At 37.1% G+C, this 20,981-nt stretch overlaps 2 protein-coding genes across 2 annotated transcripts; one reads left to right on the top strand and one right to left on the bottom strand.

The window, feature by feature from the left end:
- Nucleotides 1-584: 584 nt before the first annotated feature.
- On the top strand, nucleotides 585-1,790 carry LOC114734360 (ethylene-responsive transcription factor TINY-like). The gene has a single exon (XM_028921988.1). The coding sequence runs from the start codon at nucleotides 795-797 to the stop codon at nucleotides 1,554-1,556; it is 762 nt and encodes a 253-aa protein (XP_028777821.1). The 5' UTR covers nucleotides 585-794; the 3' UTR covers nucleotides 1,557-1,790.
- Nucleotides 1,791-13,346: 11,556 nt separating this feature from the next.
- LOC114734356 (nuclear pore complex protein NUP85) lies at nucleotides 13,347-20,624 on the bottom strand. The gene is made up of 18 exons (XM_028921984.1): nucleotides 20,218-20,624; nucleotides 19,400-19,502; nucleotides 19,187-19,297; nucleotides 18,993-19,076; nucleotides 18,104-18,175; nucleotides 17,950-18,006; nucleotides 17,504-17,623; nucleotides 17,216-17,416; nucleotides 16,956-17,066; nucleotides 16,768-16,805; nucleotides 16,496-16,652; nucleotides 16,086-16,187; nucleotides 15,908-15,964; nucleotides 15,637-15,783; nucleotides 15,438-15,508; nucleotides 15,236-15,323; nucleotides 14,928-14,984; nucleotides 13,347-13,904 (listed from the first exon to the last, which is right to left on the bottom strand). Exons 1-18 carry the CDS (start codon nucleotides 20,568-20,570, stop codon nucleotides 13,710-13,712), a joined length of 2,124 nt encoding a protein of 707 aa, XP_028777817.1. The 5' UTR covers nucleotides 20,571-20,624; the 3' UTR covers nucleotides 13,347-13,709.
- Nucleotides 20,625-20,981: the final 357 nt, after the last annotated feature.

Raw genomic sequence — 20,981 nt, 5'->3', positions numbered from 1 at the left:
TGAATGAATCTAGCCAGGGTTGCAAGTTGGGAGTTGGAGGTTGGGGCTAGAGAATTGAGAACCTCAGATTCTTAATGGTGACATTTAGTGTCCACCGATAAAAGCAAAACAGCGTGTTGTCAAGGAAAGAAAGTAAGTTATGTCCGTCTTATATTTCATTCCGAAATTAAGAAAGTAAGTTATGTCCAAGTATGAGACTGTCAGCGATGGCTTTAGCTCGCTGCCTCACCCATTAATCTTCATTAATACTACCATTCCGCCTACCAAATTTGCTTCCTTGCTGAGAGACGCATCACGATATATAACTCACTAAATGGGAATGGTGAGAAGAGGAACCAGGAAAATTGGTGAAAATGAAAGGAGTTGATAATGGAGCAGAAAAGCCAGCTGATGAGGGATAAATCAACAGTGTAATGGGGGGTGAAACCAGTTATTGGGGGGTTGATTTGAGAACAGGGAATGCAGGAAAATTCAAAGTAAGTTGCGTGGCGCAAGAAAGGTACTGTGGACTCATTTTACCACTGGGACTGGCAGGGCAACCCATTTCTCTCGCGGGTCCCCCATTAACCTTTATAAGTGTTGTGTGACTCATTGGGAAGTGACGGGAACAACGCATAAGCTCATCGTTTTCACTTGCATGCCCTTTGCTAAAAATCTCTTTCTCCCTTCTCTGTTTCTAGTTTCTTTCACCCGTGCCTCCTTCTTTGTAGGCTGTACACAACACCAGAAACTTCAAAAGCCAAAAAAAAAAAAAAAGCATCACCCCTTTCCCATCCTAATAATCATTGCCGACGATGAATGTTGAACCCCAGAATTCTGAAGCAGAGAGCAGCTCAAACTCATTCTCCTCGCCGCCAACTTCACCATCATCACCCCCTTCAAGCAGGGCTCTTAAAAAATCAGTCTCACAGGGTGAGTCTCAGGGCCCAGAATCAAAAAAGATAAAACGCATTCGAGACTCCAATAAACATCCTGTGTATCGTGGGGTCCGTATGCGTAGCTGGGGCAAATGGGTTTCTGAAATTCGCGAGCCACGCAAAAAATCTCGCATATGGCTGGGTACATTCTCAACCCCTGAAATGGCCGCAAGGGCACACGACGTCGCTGCTCTGAGCATCAAAGGGAACTCCGCCATTCTCAATTTCCCTGAACTAGCAAGCTCGCTGCCCCGCCCCGCCTCTGTCTCTCCGCGCGATATTCAGGCAGCCGCAGCAAAAGCCGCTCAAATGGATCAGTTTGACTCGCCATCGTCATCGTCCGCCTCGTTATTGTCATCTTCATCTTCCATGACCTCGTTGGTTTCGGCAAGGGAAATGTGCAGTGGTTCGGAGGAATTGAGCGAGATCATAGAGTTGCCGAGCTTGGAAACAAGTGAGGAGACGCGTGAGTTTAGGAATGAGTTTGTGTTCATGGACTCTTTATCGGATGGGTGGATGGATCAATCACCATGGTTACAGAGCATGGAAGATTGTGACGGGTACATCGCTGATCAGCTAGCAGTGCCAGCAGAGAGTGGAATCATAAATAACCTCGATAGTTTGCTCTGGAATTACTGAGTGCCCTGTTTTTTTTCCTTCTTCTTTCTGAATGGTTGTGGTATATCTCTCTGGTTTTCTTTCTTTGTGTGCTATGCCCTTGTGGTTTTTCATCGAGGGGGGCTGCAACACAACACTGTCGTGTCTCTGTATTTTCTGCGTTTTCTTTGGGATTGCCTGCTCATGCCTCCCTCCTTTTGTTAGAATTGTAAAGGGTTAGGAATAAAACGAAGGGGGAATGTCAATGATTTTCTATACCTGTTCCAGAAATTTCATTACGCCCGGCTACATCCTTGGAAACTTGAAACCCTCATCCGTGAGATGAAAGCTACATGCTTGGAAGAAAGAAGAAAGTATCCACTGAAGAGGGAACGATCGGAAAAACAAACACGGGAATCTTGATCATATCGTTGTTGACTAAAAGCTTAATTTCCAAAAGTCGCCTCTCTCTTGACACACAGTTTTCTTTACGTTAAACAGAATATTACCATTGTCAACGCAGAACAGAGCCCTGTGGGTAGGTTGAATCGTCTAAGGTTATACTCTTAATTAAGGAAGAAGAGATCCTTCTTCCTTTCTCCCAGTTATGAGGAATGAGAAGCTAAGTTTTGGTTATGGCTGATGCAAGAGATGGTGATGAGTGGGGGCCCAGCATGTGTGTATACGTGACAATGAGCATCCCCATTTATCCATTCATCTGTACCTGTACGGGTTGGTTAAAAGGAGGGGGGGGGAAGAACTACCCTGTACGGTACTTTTTTGGATCCTTTCATTCAACAATAACAACCGCATCATTCAGTCTCATTATAGATCATATCAGTGATTTCGTTCCGGAAACCTTGTACTTTTTACACTAATTAATTAATTAATGTAAACTGGAAGTATTGGCTTCCTGATTCCTGATGAGCGAGCAGTCTCTGCGCAATCGGGACAAATGAACCATAACGTTGGAAAGGCCATCCAGCTGAATCCGATCATGCATGCCTTTCTTTATCTCCAATCATTATGGTTATCAAAACTTCAATTTTAAAATTCAGTGAATGTTCATAGAAAGCCAAAAAAACAAAAAACGACATTACGCTAGAGGAATGGAAAAGCCAATCACAGCACATACATGATCTCAAGAATTGATTTGATAAGATTTTTATGTTTTAACATCTGCTACATTATATATCACGTACGTTATAACGGGGGGGTCCAAATTAACATATTTCTTTCTCACGTGATCAAAGTTTGTGTCCCACCTCCATTTAGAAAGAAACAATCCGTTGCCTCGGAGATCGAGGGATATATCGATCGTATGCACACTGTATCTCTGTAACCAAAGTCCCCCATCAAATGTTCATTGTTTATATATGATTGGGGCAAGTTTGATCAGGACTGTACGTACGGGACTGTTGGCGATCGATCTGAATGCTTGAATTAATACATAAATTTGACATTTGATGCCTTGCTCACACACGTGCTTTTGTTGTACTCCAGAATATATATATATATATATATATATCTTCATGACTTAATTCACAGTTTAGTTCTCACATTCAATTAACCCAAGAATATATAAATTGGCACGTTTTGATCAAAACCATAAGTTTGGAATTGATGTTGAAGGAAACTTTGAAGCTGGGTAATCGTTGACGCGTCTGTTAAGTGAGAGTTTTACTTGTCAAGGAAGCCACCTCCGAATTTTCTCCAAATATTAGGCTCTTTTTTTCAATGAGAATTAATGGCATGTGAATATGGGGTAATAATAAAAAATAAAATAAAATCTGCATTAGTTAGACTCGGATGCCATGAGTTGAGGGGCATATTATTTAACACCATGAACAGCATTTGAAGAAGTATATTATACTACGTGGCTTAATCTGAAGGGGTTGGGAGGGGGCCGGGGGTTTCTTGCGGCAAGGGGATAGATTAATTGTGGGATAATTAAGAATAATATAACACTCATTAATTCCACGAAAGTCTAGAGGGAAACGTCATTTGCTTTAAAAGACATGATATATACTTGGATGCTTTGCTTTTAACAAATTTAAAGTCAATAGCCTTGGCTTACCCTTTTGATCCCTCTTTTTCTTGCAAGTTGTCATTTTCAATATCATCAAATATATAAACTTGAAGGGAGAAATATAAAGCGAATGAAAACCACAAAATTCCATTCGTCAAAAAGCAAAAAAGGAGAGAACCACAGAATCTAGCGTTCACAGTAGTAGGCACGATGCTTTGTTGTCGAAAAGTTTACTATTTTCAGGCAACACTGTACTACCCTCCATTATTAAGTAGAAATATAAAACCAAATCAAAGAAAAGCCACTGTTTGTCGACGCAGCATTATTATATTAATGTTAAACAATAATGGAGCCACTGTTTGTCCCCCAGTTAAACTCTGGACTATAATACAGGTTGGGAGACACTTACGAATGTGAAAACAGAAAATAACAGCCAAATATGGCTCTCTCTATAGATACACATATAAAAAATTGATAAAGATGATACGATTTGAAGATGGTCCATTTAAATCAAAAGGGCAATAATTAAGCAACTAAGCGAAGCATGCAACCACACAAATTAGGCAAACACCATAATGCATGTCCTAGCATGCATTACCAATACGGATTACGTATACTACGTATCCACATGTACCTAATCAATTTGTGTGTGCGTGTGTGTGGTGGAGAACCAAGCTCAACGCGCTTGTCCTTCACTGATCCTTAATTAATTAATTAATCAACGATGTGCTTTGAGTTGATCTACGAATATTCAATATATAATCACTTGGATGGAGTAACAGTCCGCTCTGGAGTCTAGCCCCATGTCTGCCCACTTTGATTGCAATAAAGCTAGAATTTCTTTCTTCCTTTTATTTTAAAAAAAATAGCTATATGCATCTCTTGCGTAGGCCATTATAAGGCTATTATATGTTAGGGATAGAAAACTAAGACAATAATTGCTCACCAAACAATTGATTAAGTCTATACTACTGTCCATGACTGAACAAATCATCAACCCCCTTGAGGAGGAGCAGTATGTATTTGACTCCAACACTGGTTGCCTTTTTGGTATATCGGTCTCATAATACTCTATATGCTATTACTTTAAATAATGATGATATGGAATCATGTATAGCTATAAATGCACGTATAGAGGAAGGGGCTCTGGTATGATCTTCCCTTTTTGGTATTATTTTATAAACAAATACTCATCATTGGTATTCAGCACATATAAATACAAGGACATTGTAACTGTCATTGCGGTTGCTGTTGTTGATTGATTATTCTTTCTGCATCGTTGCGATATTCTTTTTAATTTGTCTACCCCACGAAACCGTCTATAATTTTATACCAACCTGCACTTATTGAGCACGTTATTTGGCCTCTAGCTACATCACCTCTTTAAGCTCAATTATTTTCTTATTCATATTGATTCGTCTACACTAATTAATTAACTGACTTGCACTATTTTTATTAGCTCTGACAATTAAAAAAAAAAATCTTTCAGTAGAAGCATAATTTAATTAAGTTGTATTATAATATTGTCGGACGTGGGTAGCTGAGTTTTAAGTTTTGATTCTCCTTAGATATGAATTAGATAAGGAGAAATTGTTTGTAGATATAACCATATACTGCTTCATATAAAACCTAATTAATTAATTTAAATAGATTAAGAATGTTAGTTAAATTAGTTAATATGATATGTTTTCTTAAAAATAGCTTAGGTATCTTTTTTAATTCCCTTCCTCCTCTTCTATTTGATTATTATTGAGGGAGCATTAATAGGATTAATTTGAAAAAATTGATAAATATATGAAATAAGTATTAGATTTAGGACTAATAATATATATTAACTCTCCAGTTAAATCCTACGTTAGGGACTATATAAGTAATGACATAAATAAGGTCAATATTAATGTTATTTCAGAGAGATATATATATAACTACAGTGAATCTCACTTAATCATTGGCTCCAGGGATATATAATGTTAAAGTCAATATTGTCACAGCTAACAATATAATGTCTCATTGGCAAGCGTGGTGCCACGCTTATGGCCTGATAATTAAATAGATAATCACCTGCAGTTTCTAAGCAATCATGTAATTTACGTAATTTACACTCATTGTTAAATAAACACCCTCCTTTTCGTCCTTTCGCATAACCTTCCTAATGAACATTATAAACATGTGTGTGTGTGTGTGTGTGTGTGTGTGTGTGTGTGTGTGATATAGAGCACAAGCAGAGAGTGTCGTCCGGGATGAGGCGACTTTTGTAGAGCTAGACCCCTCATCATATAACTGAGGAAGAAAGATCAAAGGAAAAGGTTTTATATAATTGTGAATCTTCTTTTGCAAGATTCGATATCCAGACAAGGGCATTACGTGGGCAAATTTGAATACCCCAACCATATCAGACCATCACAGCTAGACATCATTATTTTGATTTTTTTAAGCCCTCCCTTTTTTTGTTGGAGTAAAGTGATGATATGATATTGAACATTTGATCCAAGTGTCAACGAAGGCCAATACAGTGAGACTAAGCTACAAGGACTTTGGCAAAGCCCTGCTTTTTACTGAACTTGATTTCTCTAATTTTTCCCATATATTCACTTGCCCTGTCATTCCTCTAATATATTCTGTAGATCTTTGCTATTGGAGTTTTTAAAGTACAGTAATATTATTTCATCCTCTCTACACAGTTAAACTGTCCACTTTTGAAGGCTCTATTATGCTCGCCAAATTTTTAAAGCATTATCACTGCAGGTCTAGCTAGGAGTCATACGATTAATAAATTTTGAAAGCAATAATATTTTTAAAAACGCGAAACGAAACCTAAATATGCACGAGGCATTGATCATCGAGCATCTTCTCCTTTCTTTTTCTCTTTGTGGATTGTGACTGTGTGTGAGGGCTCCATGTTCGAGACATTTTTGTCTCTCTTAAAATAATGGTACTTGTGTTCAACTTTATTGCGCTAATTTTTTTGCTTTGTACTGTAATGTGTTTGTTACTTCTGAATAAGATCTGTTCCGCACCCATTATCTTTCCCTCTTTTTCCCCCCTTTTCTTTTCTGTCTGGTTTGCTGTTAATCATGCGCCGAGATACGTGATTAACCAAGATCTTAATGAGGTCGGCCCTAGTATTAATGGTTGGTAATCGATTTCGTTTGTTAAACAGGAAGGATAATTCTATTTATAAGTCGTTGATCACGTGGGTCACCCATGTTTGGTTTTCTATGTGCTAGTATCATATATGGTTGACCCCACATGCCTATGATTAAAGAGTGCAAGTATTGTTAATTTTATATATATTGTATTGTTAATTATATATATACTACTCCGTCCCTAATTATAAGAACCTTTTGGCAAATTACGCTTTTTAAGAAAACAATTAAAATTAATTAAAAGCAATTAATATGTAATAAATATAATTTTTTTCTAAATATACTCCTAATAAATGTAAGAGAGTAATAATGAGATAAAGAGAAAGAATGTAATATATGAAATTTATTATGAGTAAAATAAGTAATAATGCATTAAATGTTCAGACAAACTCAAAAAGAACCTTATGAAAAGGAACAAATCTATTAAAAAAAAAGATCTTATAATTAGGAACGGAGGGAGTATATATCTGAGACAAACTTGGCGCCACGTACTAAAGGCCAAAAAGAAATTCACACACAGCGCCACCGTACTGGTGATTAGTGGCTAATACAGATTTCTTTTTGGAAGCGATTTTCGTCAGTGCTAACTAATCACTTGTGGGGGCGGGGGATTGATGGAACCATAAAGTGAGAGTACACTTAAAATCTAAGAAAAAGCTAGCTATTCACACAACATTTCAATGCCAGATTCAGGGAAAATGAAACTGAGGAAAGCTATTTTATATATATGCATATGGCGTTAGATATATATATATATATGTATGTATGTAATATTCACCTCAATCCTGTGGGGAAGGAGAATCGTTGTCCTGTATATGGAATCTGACGACATATAATACGCCACTCACTGATAACCAAACCAAAGATCATTGCACTAAGCTAATTATTGGATCCCATAGCACTATTTGTGATTAATTAGAGCCTCCATTGGAAAAGTGAGCAGTTGCAGTGCCTAATCTGTCCCTTAAAATGTAGAAAATCCAAATCCCGCCGCCTACACACACGTGGCCATTATTATTCGTTATGAAATGAGAATGTTTAAGTGCCAAATTAATAAATGTCGTCGTGGCATGGAGTGAAGATCTATTTATGCATATCCATCGATCGGTTTAAATGAGAAATTGAGAATACGCTTGCCGCAGAAAGCTGAAGTAGGTCATCATCAATATAATGATGAGAAGCTAAGACATTAATTTTAACACATATACTGGTCTCTCCGTAGACCTAGACTTAATGTAAGTCCAGGATTTTCCTTAGCAGATTATTGAGCTAACGATTCATCCGAGAGCACCCAAAGACAGACAGAGGGCAGATCGGATAAGGGGTGCGGTGATAATAATAGGATTGGTGATTTCGATGTTGTGTGTGAGTGGGCAAGCAGGGAGAGGGACAAGTTTCAGACTTCAGAGCATTGGGTGGGCAGTCACGACCAAGCATGCATGAGGCAACATCTGTGTGTATTTATAATATTTAAGGGCACGGAAAACCATGCAAAAACAAGATTAATTCATATCAAGTCTCAAAAATCTCTGCACTGCCTTGAATTGAATGCCGATTTTGTAAAATTGTATTGTTGGCATTCTCTTGTAATAAAGCCTCCCCGAGCAATGAGCAAAACTGTTGATCAGAAGTGATTATCTAGTTTCACATAAAACAGGTTTCCTGATCTGTCTTGTGACGTTGCAGAGGCAGAGTTGCAACACGTATGGTTTGAGAACACATATCCAGCCCAGCCTGCAAACACAGAGATTATATTTTATGGACCTAATCATGCTTTATTCTGACCACCGGACACTGATGAGAGTGACGGATCCTGTACTGTTCTCAACTTGGGCTTGCTTTTCTCTCCTCCTTTGTTTTAGGGCCACGTATTTTTGTCTCTCTTACAATCCCAATTTCCCTTTTGTCCTTTAAAGGACTTGAGATAAATATTTGTAGGTATATCCTACGCATTCAGACTAACCAAATGATATCCATCACCGACTTGCATACTTGGCTCTCTTTATCTTCCTTTATTTTTAATGAGTAATGAAAATAATGAATTGAAAATTACATTATTTACATACGGAAATGCAAATCATTGTTATTAATTTTATGACAGTTGGCAGAGCACCCAATAATTTCTGCCACCCTACATTATAGGCAGACAAGTGGATCGAGTTGAGAGACCCAAATGACATATGAGAATCCGATCATTAGCCACAACGTACGTCATCCATCCATCCTGTTACTTAAATGTCAAAAGTCTAGATCCCCCCTCCCTCCACGATTCACAGTCCACTCATATGCATGTATATCTTTAAAATATGGTCCCTGGGAAAACAACAAAACAACAACTTAAATTAATAATGTCATCACATTGGTTACAGTATATATGCATTCGTGGATATATCAACTATCTCTTTTTCTTTCTTTCATTCGCTCATTCTTGGATATATGCAGCCTGCACGGCTTTTTTGGGGAAATGACTCTGCATGTTTGCCACTATAATCACCTACCAACAAGACCTTCTGCCCTCTTTATCATTCATACACTGCCCTCTCTCTTTTCTCTTCTCCTATTTATCAGCTCCAATAATATTGCTTCTCAATCCAATGTATATATCTGTATATGGAACTTTATAATTTATAGGTAATTAAACCGTTGATGTGAGTCTAGAATAGTATAACTCACTTTATACTTAGGGCAACTCAGAGACGATTAGATCAATTATATATGGATGCTAGTTCTGTGGGTGGGGATGTCTCTGGGCTGCCCCTCAGATTTCATCTTCAAATGTTATCCAACAGAATCTTACAAATATGTGAAGAAGTCAACATGCATTTGAAAGCAAAACGACAGGAGCGATACTGAAGCCCTTGTTGTTACGCCCACTAAGTGTTGTTGAAAGGCGTGCTGTACGTAGACAGCCCTGCTTTATGAGAAAAGGGAAAAGTAATTTTCAGATTAGTTACCCAGTCCTTGTCTTCCAGCAAAGTCCTTCCACATCATCATGCACCCGCTTTTTAATTTTGGAGTTCGTCAAACTTCCAGCCCCTTTTCATATATTATTTTCCCCCACAATTATTTAAAACCAATAGCCCCTAATATTTGACTTAATAAACTCCCCGAATATCGCGTTTCTTGGGTGCAATCATATATATAGGAATCATGGACCCCCTTTCGGTGTGTGTGATGACGTTTTATCACGTAGCCATCCTCCACGGACATGTTTTATATATATATATATATATATATATATCCCGTAAAAGCACCATATATAAGAGTTGTCATGGATCATACGAATAGGGGGGAGGTGTGTGTGTAGCAATATATAGGATTAGAACATGAGTTTTGGTTTAACAACCCATGTTACGTCCCTTACGTATAAGTTATAACGGTTTCCGTGTTTCAATTTGTCTAGCGATCTATATATGTTTGTCATAACTTGTCAGGTTATTTTCAATATTATTCTCATTCACTACAGTAGACATTATGCATATTTCTTCTCTGATCTTTCTCATTATTGTCGTTAAACATGTGCGTATATAGAACACAAATACTTAATACTACCTCCGGTCCTAATTATAAGACCCAGTTGACTTATTTGAGAAGATTAAGGAAATAAGTTAAGTTAGTTATTTGTAATAAATAAGTGTTATCATTCCTAAAATATCCTTACTAATTAAGTATATTGGCTAGAACTATCATTATTAGAAGAACTATCTTGAAAAAAAATGCATAAATATGATAGACAGAATGGATTGGGGTCTTATAATTAGGACCAAACAAAAAATTAAACAGGGTCTTATATTAAGGACCGGAAGTAGTACGTGTTAAAACTATGAAACGTAGGTGATGATGGGCAAACGTACGTGCTAGAAGCTGTGATGTATATAGTGGGAGTGAAGGAAGTACTTGAAATAGGCATAGGGGGTTGAAATGTGAGAGGGGTTGAGGAAAATAGGGGGCGGAGGAGAAGAGAAGAGGACAATTATGCGAAGTGTGGAACAGCTTGATTGGGAGGCCGACGAAGATGGAAGGTGCTGGACGATGGCAGCTGTGAGAAGTTGACTGATTGAGGAAGCTACGTTGGAGTCCACTTTCTGCCACGTACTGATTAATGAGCAGTGAGAATTAGTCGTTTACGATTCTGGGAAAGAAATTAAGGGAAGTGCTTTCCAGTTTGTATGTTTGTGGCCACACTACCTTCCAATTGCGACTGTCGGCGTTCTCACATTCCGCCACTTGTTCCCTTCTCTGATCTGATTTATCTATTTACAAAATCTCTTCTCAATGATCATCAATGCAATGGCTCCTCCTATGCTTTTTTTATTTGTATAACCGTCTTATTTGCGTCTCTGTGGTGAATTTTGGAGCCAAGCATGCATTCTCAATATCTCAACACCCCAAATTAATCTATCATGTCACATGCATTTAAGCACCTGAATACAATATGGACCCCCCCTGCCATTTTCATTAAGAAACATTGAGGAAAAACATCCCCTGTTAAAGATTTTATTGATAAAAAGGATCGACTTTTCTGATACTATTTATAAGTCATTTTCAATATGTTTCCTATAGATCAAGAAAAACCTTGAATTTCATTAATTTTTTTTAAAAAATTCAATAACTTTTCAACTGTGTCTCTATTCAATTAATAGACATTATACCTCATAAAAACAAAGTCAATACAATAATAAATAAAGAATAAATTTGTACATTCATATAAATAATTTATCTCTTTGCCTTATAAATAAATAAAAAAAGCTTCTCTCGCTAACCTATAAAATAAGACCAAAGGAGTACAGTAGAATGCTGGTACACCCTATATATATGTACAAAATTTACATAATATTAATACTTTTTGTATATACAAATTTATTATATATCCTTTTAATTGGTTCTAACTCATAAACAACAGAATTTATATTTTATAGAATCCCATCACAACTTTTGCAAACGATTTGTCAATAACTAAAGATTTTGAATTTCAACAAGGATAACCATAAGAAAAAGCTTCAAGTGCAAAAGCATATATTGGCCAGTCATGAGTTCATAATTTTCCAACGACCCCCTTGTCGGCATGATTGCACTGCGTTGAGCAGTCATTTACTATCGAGCCAAGAACAAGCAATCATTTTATTAACCCCGCCCATGTGATGTAACTTCATAATAAATTATGAATTAGTATTAAGGATGACAAAACTTACTAGCCACCAATAATATACAAAGTATTAATTGGGGGTTTTTAATAACGCAGTTCGACTTCGTTGTCAATGTTAATTAGCTACTGTGCTCTGGTCCTAGGATCCACATGGTTTTACCGAGAGGGCAGCTTCCTGCACAATATAACACATTATGGGATAAAGTAGAATTGTGTATCTGGGATACAGGAGCAAGAAAATTGTGTGTTGTGGGTTTGTCCTCGCACAAAACACAACCCATGTCATTATTTTGATATTACGTGTGTACAGTCGAATTCTTAATCAATCAACCTCAATCTCTGCAACAGAAAGCTATGTGGGATTCATACTGTCTTCTATTTTTATTTTTGTGACACATCTATTGCGGTTCATTGATTCATCGGCATGGATAGGCTTCTATATTATTATGATGTTGATGGGCTGTCAGGCCCATTTTTCCCCGCCAGCTGGCTTTAACTTCCTTCATCCCCACTTTCCTACACGCTTGTCCGGTTCAAAGGAGGGAGTATATCATGCCACGTCTCGAGCCCCCAACCTCTTAAAACATTCATAAAAATTGCTTCAGAAAGCCATGCGGGAAACTGGCTTTTCTTGCACGTTTGTTTGTTCCCCCGAGCACCCGAAAGGTTCGCTTTTGATCAGATAGAAAATTCAAGGAAAGATTACAATCAAATCCCACTCAAGGGAATTAAATAAAAAAAAAATCTCTTAAAATTATAAAATTATTCTGAAATCTCAAAAGACCTTTTTGTAATAAATTTTATTTGTTTAGTTACCAAATTATCCTTCTTCTTCTTTTTTTTTTAAGTTTACATTGACAACTAGAAGAATAGTGGTTGACAATTTAGGGTGCAAGGATTGACAACTATTACAGCAGGTTTGACAACTCGTGTTATATTTTGTGATGTACTAGTTGTCAAACCAGCCGTGATAATTGTCAATCCTTACATCCTAACTTGTCAACCACTACTCTTTTAATTATCAATACAAACAAAAAATAATAATTTAGTAATTAAACAAATAAAATTTATTGTAAAAAAATCCCTTAGAACTTCATAATAATTTCAAGATTTCAAGAGATATTTTTATATTTAATTCCCTTGAGGGAAACCTAACTACAATTCTCCCAAAATTGAATGTCCACCATCCATATATAATGTGCCACTTCATTTTAATTCAGTGGGTGCAGAGAAAGGAAGGATACTTTGTCTAAGATTAATTTTCAAGACAATCAGAGTTGTTGAGAAAAAAAACATTTAACCCTAATAATTTTAATATTAAAGAATAAAAAATACACTTTTCAAAGTTAAGCTACCATATTAAAACCTACATAAAATTAAAAAACTAAATGTAGATTTTAGGAGGGAAAAAAATGCCTGCCCAGGTCACATGTAGACAACCTCCCCCCGCCCCACAAAAACCAAACCCCACCCCACCCCACCCAACCCAACGCAAAACAGATGCCAGACCATTAAGGTAAACTCAATTAATATACAATGCTATTCGATTCACAGCGGTTTAATTTACACGCATGATTCATCTCCAATCTAAATACGAAAAAAATTAACTAGAGTTCTCTATAGCTCATTTCTTGCTGATGTCATCTGGTCCTAATTCTTGAAAAATTAGGGTCAATACAGTAAAGCCCAGACTCATTGCATGAGAATTAACGAGAGATGACATCCGTTGAAGCATACTTGTGCCCCCGTTAGTATGATCTCTTCTCACATTTAGAAGCCCTTTACCGCATGCTGATAGAAAACCAGGCACTGGGAGCATTGGTGATAGAGAGGTATTTGTATTCGGAATCCACGACTTAAAATTTCTGGGCAGCCTATTCATCAAGAATAGCACGTCCAAGATTTGTTGCTAGAGCAAGCCTCACACAACTTAGTGCCTCAGGTGGTAAGCTGGACTCCTTAAAGTCTGGACGTAGCCTTGCCAAAGATAACTCTTGCAGTTTATTTAACAGAAGATTGGTGTCAGACACATTCAGCAGAGGACAATCCTGCCAATTAAGCAGCTTCAACTGCACCCAGTAGAAAGCAAATAGGGTAATCATAAACAACCGTCCACATCAAATATGTAAAAATATGAAAACCAGATACTTCTTAAAGAGGGGGAAAAAGGGCTTCAAGAGAACTAAAAATGACACACAAGGCAACATTGAAAGAGCCAGATTCAACAATACATGGTTCCGCCCAGCAAATTATAGCTGGACAAATATTCTTTTTCAGGGTCAAAAGGACAGAATGCATCCTGACATTTTCAACTGCTAAGAACTTGTGAGCTCATCCAAAGTAAAGGAATCAAGAGAGATTGGGGTGAGATGAATGATGAATCCACAACATAGCAGATATGCCACGGCGTTAGGCACGATAATTCATTCAAATAATGTCTGATGTAACATCATTTATCCACCCCGATGGCAACCAAAATGAAAATATCAATCAGCAGCCAATCAGGAAATCAGAAAGAATTTTGTAGAACGAACTGCAGGCTAAAAACTACAGCAATGGACCATTGCAAACCATTAAAGTATCAAAGGACGTTCTAAATAAACCTGGACTTATGCATATAAAGCAGAGCTACTCATCTATTATAACATGAAAATAGTAGGAAAAAGCTCTGTGGATACAAAACAGCAACAGACACCTTCAAAAAGGGGGGAAAAGATGTCACCGGTTCCCCAGCAACTCCTCCGAATTCAAGAGGCTAGAATCTATTTCACAGATCGCTCACTGATGATAGCTTGCCTGTTCGGACCCCAAACCCACATTTCTATTCCTCACACTCTCTAATTCTCAAATCTCAAAAAAGTCATCCTTGGCCCATCAGTAATGGCTCAGTATACTTCACATGACATGGATAACTGATTAGATTAACTGGGTGGCTAAAGTTTCAGAAGTTAATTTCCCCGGTTGCAGTATTTTGCATCCTCCGCTTTTCATTGACTCCAAATCAATGTGACAATTAAAGAAAAGACAGAATTTTACAAGATCCAACCAACATGTTGGCATATATTGTGCTAAACTAGAGAAAAAAGGCTCACCGAATCATATAGAAGGGGAAGCCAAAAGCGTTGAGGGGTCGATGGATTCTTCATTAGCTGCAAAATAGAAAGGATTGTATGTCATTTCATAATGGCAACCTGAAAATCCCAAACTAATAAGAGTCTCCGATACAATATAACATGGAAAAGAAGTTCCATGTTTTTAGTGCATTCTTATTGTCAGACAGATTGCTAGAGTGTATTATATGCAGCATAAAAATTATCCACATAAAGTCTAACTAATAAGCAGCACTCTCATTCATAAGACTGCAACTAATAACAAAATATGTGCATATAGTAGCTAATACCAGTATGAGGGACTCAGCAGCTTGCCTAGCAGCTTCAGTTGATTTTCCACCGGTTACCTGCTGAAGAAATCTTTTAAAGTCCCTGTACCTGTAATGCACCAAATATATGAACTAAGATACACAGAGAAATGACCGGGGGGGGGGGGGGGACAGGATGGCAGTGATTACTGCTCGAGAAATGTTAGATGAGAAAAATATATACTTGCGCAAGAATTCAAGACCTCCTGCACTCTTAGAATCAGAACCCAATAATTCAATTACACCTTCCCATTGCTGTCAAAATGAAAGATAAAGATAGATAAGAAATCTAAATAACCTACAACTGAATTAGATATTTATTGTAAAATTTACCCAATGAAGGATAGAGTACAGATAACCTAACAATATATTGTAAAAATTACCCTGAAGCTTTCATCAGAAATTGACTTCCCAACTGAATCAAATAATTGTTGGGCAATCCTATGGAGGCGATTTGCATCCTGGGCTTGTTGAAGCCAATATACTCCAGCACCTTTCTTGCCATGCTTCCAATGATAAACTCCGGCAACCTAAATATTAATATGGTCGATTCAGCTGAAGTCAACTAAAAACAACCGTGAGAATTCCCTCAAATCCCACAAGTGTTGTTTATAGTATAAGAAAGAACAATTAATATCATTAAGAGTGTATTACCTTCATGATATTTGAACTAATATGGTTTAGCCCATACAAACGGCATAACTCAATATTCTGCACAATTACAATAATTATCTATCACTCACAAGTATATTAAACATGAAATACTAAAATTCTCATAAAGTCTTGTGAAGCAGAAGTAGATTATATAAAGATGAAAGTAGGAAACAATGACCTTAAGCAGCAATTCATTATGTCGAACAGATTGTCTGTGTAATAAAATCTCCAGCAAGCCCATTCCTTGCTTCATGCATGATGTTAAATATATTGGTGCTATCTGCAATTATACCAAAGTAAGCCCAAGACCACGTGAACAGCATCACATTAGAGTGGAGTAGATTTAATTGTGCCTTAGTTGCAGACTTCATTTTGCTGACGCAGATGGGATCTCTATAGGATTACAACAACCTATACATGATACTTCAATTTGGTTCTTGTTCTCTCAAACTCACGTAAAAAAATTAAATGCAAGTATCAGCCATGTGCCAAAAAAACAGAACATGAAGACAATAATTGAACATCCTCCAATATAATCTATGTTGAGATCCAGAATATTATATTTATTCTCAAGAAACAAGAACTCACTTGCCAAGTCAAAGAATGTGAAGATAAAACTTGAGCATATATTAGTCGATGCAGTTCCCCTATGCTGATTCCCCCCAAGTTATAACGCTCTTCATGTAGAAGGATCTCTGCTTGTTCACTCCCAGCGCTCAACAATTCTACAGCATGTGCAACCATCCTATTGAGACATGATAAATATAAAACCATATTTTCATCAAACTGAGCTAAATTAAAAGGAAAAAAAGGCATCCAACGCATAATCAAATAGAAATAGAAAAAACTTAGAAGCTCACCAAGGGCCATATTCTTTGGAACATTCTGCTAAAACAACCTGAACGATTTCAAAAAGCCCATTGAAACTCAAACAAGGTGAAAGTGAACAATAAACTGAACAGGAAATAATGGAACAAAAAAAAAAAAAAAAAAGAAGGCGGAACTTGACCCAAATGTCTAAGAAAATAATGAATTACACATTTCTCACCTCAGTGTTTTCTTCAAGAATTCCAATCAGAAGTGCTGTCAACCTGTGAGTGTTGGATGCTGGTTTCCATTGGATGCATTTCAATGCTAAGCTATACATGCTTTCTATACCCTGGTTGCAAACGGGACAAACAAATTATGCAGAACTCCATCTGATGGAAAGATACAAGAGGATAACACACACACACATTCATGTGCGTGGATGTGCTAGGAGTGCACAACCATTAAAATTGAATAATTACACAAGTAGATCAACCTTACCACCGTAAATGGTCTGATGTAAAGAAAATGGGAAACATACAATTCTATCCAATGACATGTAGCCATACGGATAGTATCAATGTTACCCAGCATAATTTGAAGCATTCCTTTCAGGCCCTCACGAGTTTGATTATTATCACACTGAATCCAGAATGCACTACAATCAAGCTTTGTAATTTGTGATCTCCATTTCTCCCAAGCCTATAATACAAAATACAAAACATCACTTGTACCTTGATAAATGTAATGTCATAGCAAGTCATGGAAACTATACAAAACAGAATATACCTTGCTAAATTCAGGCTTGGATTTAAAGCATTCACCTAATTTTCCAACAGCAGATTCAGGACGCAAACGAGGCATTTTGGAGATAAGAACAGCAACTGCCTCTACTAGTCCATTCTCTACCTGTTGCATCATAAGATAATACAGATGTGACAAAGTAGAAGTTGAATTTTAGAAAATAGCCTTGAAGCAGTAGCATCACTAGCTTCAGGCTCTAATATTACCAAGGTTCAGACAGCAAACTCCGAGAATCTGCTAAAGGATATTAGCAGCAGTGCAAAATAATTAATTCACAAAGAAGAACTGATATGACATGAATCTCTAGCATGTGATCCATAATGAATAGGTTTCCACACAGAAAACCAATTTTGAACTGTAAAATTGCAAAAACCATACTTTCCGAATCATCTTTTCATTTCATATAATGCTCTCAAACATTTAATCCCAACCTCACGGTTGCTGAGCTGATCTAGTTGGTAAGATCCATGCAAACGCAGCATTTTAACCTACAAATTGAAACCAAGTTGACATAAAATTCTTAATTCGCTAGCTTAAATACAAATGTCACCGTAATATGGCAGCAATGTAGTAGCTTCTACTAACCACAGTATCAAGCCAACCAACTGCAAGTGCAGATGACAACACTTCCCAATATCTAGGATCATCTTCAATCGCCTGCACACACAATCTCATAATTTTCTTCACCAATCGATCTTCGATAAAATTAGTCAATGAAAATAACTTTGTGCCCAGATCAAGCAAAAACAAAACGAAGAGCAAATACTCAAGTTTGAAATAATCACACTGCGTGAAATGCATAGTCAAGATTAAAAACTTTTCCCCTGACATGTACAAGATGCACAAGGAAACTTATGAAATAAATAGGATAACATATCATACATTGGATGGGTGTGATTTAAATTCACTGTACCCTAATCTATATAGCCCACATATGATTGGACGAGAGCCTAGATGATGAAATAATACAATACCTGAATCATACTACCTTTCAAGGCAAAAAAAAAAAAAAAATCATATCATTTAATAATCCGGTGAATTTTTGGCCTTAGTTAAGCTGATGCTTATAGCAATTCTTTAGTTTGCCTCCATAAGTAATGTCCAATTGTCCATCATATTCAAAGTTAAAATTTTTAAAAATTAATAATTTGTTTACAGCTGTAATCAAGAAGATTAATATCAAATAAAGAGCTATATATATCATACCTAGCAAATGCATTTAAAATAAGAACTAGCTGCCGAAGAAAAAGATAATAGAACCAAGGTTCTCGTAGCTTATAAAATGTCTAGGCAGCTAAGAAATGGAACTTGAAGAACCTCAAGATTACAAGCACTATATCTTTTCGGTAGCAAGCATTTGAGACAAAACTAAATAAACGATGCCACCACAACTATCACAACACATACATATCATAATTGTAGTTTTGTTTCATCTCAAAATGACTGAGAAAGGAAGATGCAGATATTATGGGACCTGAATGTTAACAAGATCCTTTTGGAAATCAACAAGCTTGGAATGGATTGTTGCTTGAGTTCGAGAAAAGAGGGTGTCATAATCCTGCCATAAAATGCAATGATTAACTTAAATAGCATATTTGACCGGCTTTAAGAAATTGATTAAGAAAGTGAATTCAGAACATCAACCAAGAGTATCAAAGAGATCATTACAGCTAACCAATCAACAAGTCTTTCAGGTAGCCATGCTTGAGATTGCTTATCTGCATAAAACATTTCCATCATCTCCCATGCTGCTTTCAGGCATGTTGGCTCCTCACCTTTCTACAAGTATTTGGATATTTAGAAAAAGTAACTAGCTTCGTACTAAAATAGTTCCACAAATCTGACCTCTGCACAGCTTTAGGCAACAAGGAAACTAAGTACCTTAAAGATTGCTTTTGGTTCTTCAATTATTGGAGTGGGAGGCAACTTTCGCCCACCCAGAAGTGAGCTAATGTCCTTACTATACTCTATTACATACTCCCACCTGGTTGTAAGACAAAGTAACATATTGTTCATCAGCATAAATCTTTGAGGAAAATGTAAAGGTTAGAATAACTATAAATTAATGATTTACTTAAGAAAGATCACTTTCCTCTAAGTGATCCAACGATAAAGACTCAAGCTAATTTCCCAAACATTTTACCCCAATAAAGACATTTCATATTGGCCATCTAAGCACCCAAAGACGCATCATCATTAGCAAGTTTATAAAGTGTCTATAACTTTGCCTAATGAAGGGACCAATTAGGAGGGGGAATATTTAGATTTGGTTTGATCTTTAGAGGACCAGATGAAAGTAAAGTGATCTTTCGAGAACAGAAGCATTAATTTATTTACTCAAATATTTATTCAACTGCAGTGAAGATTAATCAGAACAACTAGAGATTAAATCAGCATTATCCAATGGCAAGAGATGTTGTGTGTTAGAAGCATTTCTTGCAATATAGCGAAGTCGACCTCAGGTCTTTTACATTAATTGATTTTGATAATTGAACTAGAACGGCAGAATCACAAGCTTTTGGCCCTGTTATACAATACAGTGGCCTAGAATATCACAGAAAAGCTTCCAGAATGAACGTTGAAATATCCCAAGTAAATGTAACAGGCTCCAGGGCTCAGCCAAGAAAAGGTCACAGCCTTAATTTCAATTTTTCATAAATAGCAGCTATATCTTACTAAGATGCCATCGAAACCCTTACCAATCTAGATGATATGGCGATGGACTCTTGGAAACCTTCGACGAACTGGAAAAGGAGCTCCTACGACTCTGAAGCATTGCAAATGGTAAGACCGACCCGTACTCAATCCTCCGCCATTGCGCGTCAGTAATTTCCTGGTCTCCTCCATTACTAAGCTTAACCTCCATTACCTTGCCTCCCGCTTGATCTTCGGAAGGAGGCCTGAAAACGGAGACACGGAGAGAATTGCCTCGAGACCAGGAGATGGCGAGGCGAGCTATTGGAGGGTTAAGACCATGGTGCAGCGGATAAACCGCTACTGAACCTCCGTTTTCAGAGGGCACGGGAACCAAAGCTCCATCTCCCCCGGGCATTGCGAAGGCAGACGACGGTAAGGGTTTTGGAAGGGTTTGTGAATAGACCGCACCAAAAAAACAAAATGGCGCTGTGTAAGAAACACGGCCACAAAAGGGGAGGTGTGTTGTGGGGAAAGGCCCAACGTCTATCGCTGAGTTGCCGCCTAGTGCGAAAGCGGGGCACCGTGGTAAGTTCCTCGCGAATCTACCCCGTTCACAGGATTTGATCAAGGTTAGTTTTATCAAAAAAAATTATCACATGTAAACAACGTAATTAGTTTTTTTGAAATTAATAAATTAAGAAATAATGATTTTGATATAAATATTGTAATAAAAGAATAAAACAGTCTAAATTTAGATATAAGAGTATATTTGTCAATTTATAATTATCTTTCCTCCACTCTTCTTATCAACCAAATAAAAAATCTT

Source organism: Neltuma alba, unplaced genomic scaffold (assembly GCF_004799145.2).
Source record: "Neltuma alba isolate B1F8T4 unplaced genomic scaffold, ASM479914v2 tig00013086_pilon, whole genome shotgun sequence".
Taxonomy (NCBI): domain Eukaryota; kingdom Viridiplantae; phylum Streptophyta; class Magnoliopsida; order Fabales; family Fabaceae; genus Neltuma; species Neltuma alba.
This window is presented reverse-complemented; position numbering and strand designations above follow the sequence as displayed.

Coding starts and splice junctions, on each gene's coding strand:
- LOC114734360 (XM_028921988.1), top strand. CDS start 795: ATGAATGTTGAACCCCAGAATTCTGAAGCAGAGAGCAGCTCAAACTCA.
- LOC114734356 (XM_028921984.1), bottom strand. CDS start 20,570: ATGCCCGGGGGAGATGGAGCTTTGGTTCCCGTGCCCTCTGAAAACGGA. Junction 18,007..18,103: donor TTGGTTGGCTTGATACTGTG/GTTAGTAGAAGC, acceptor TTCAATTTGTAG/GTTAAAATGCTGCGTTTGCA. Junction 16,806..16,955: donor TTCTTGAAGAAAACACTGAG/GTGAGAAATGTG, acceptor GAAATCGTTCAG/GTTGTTTTAGCAGAATGTTC.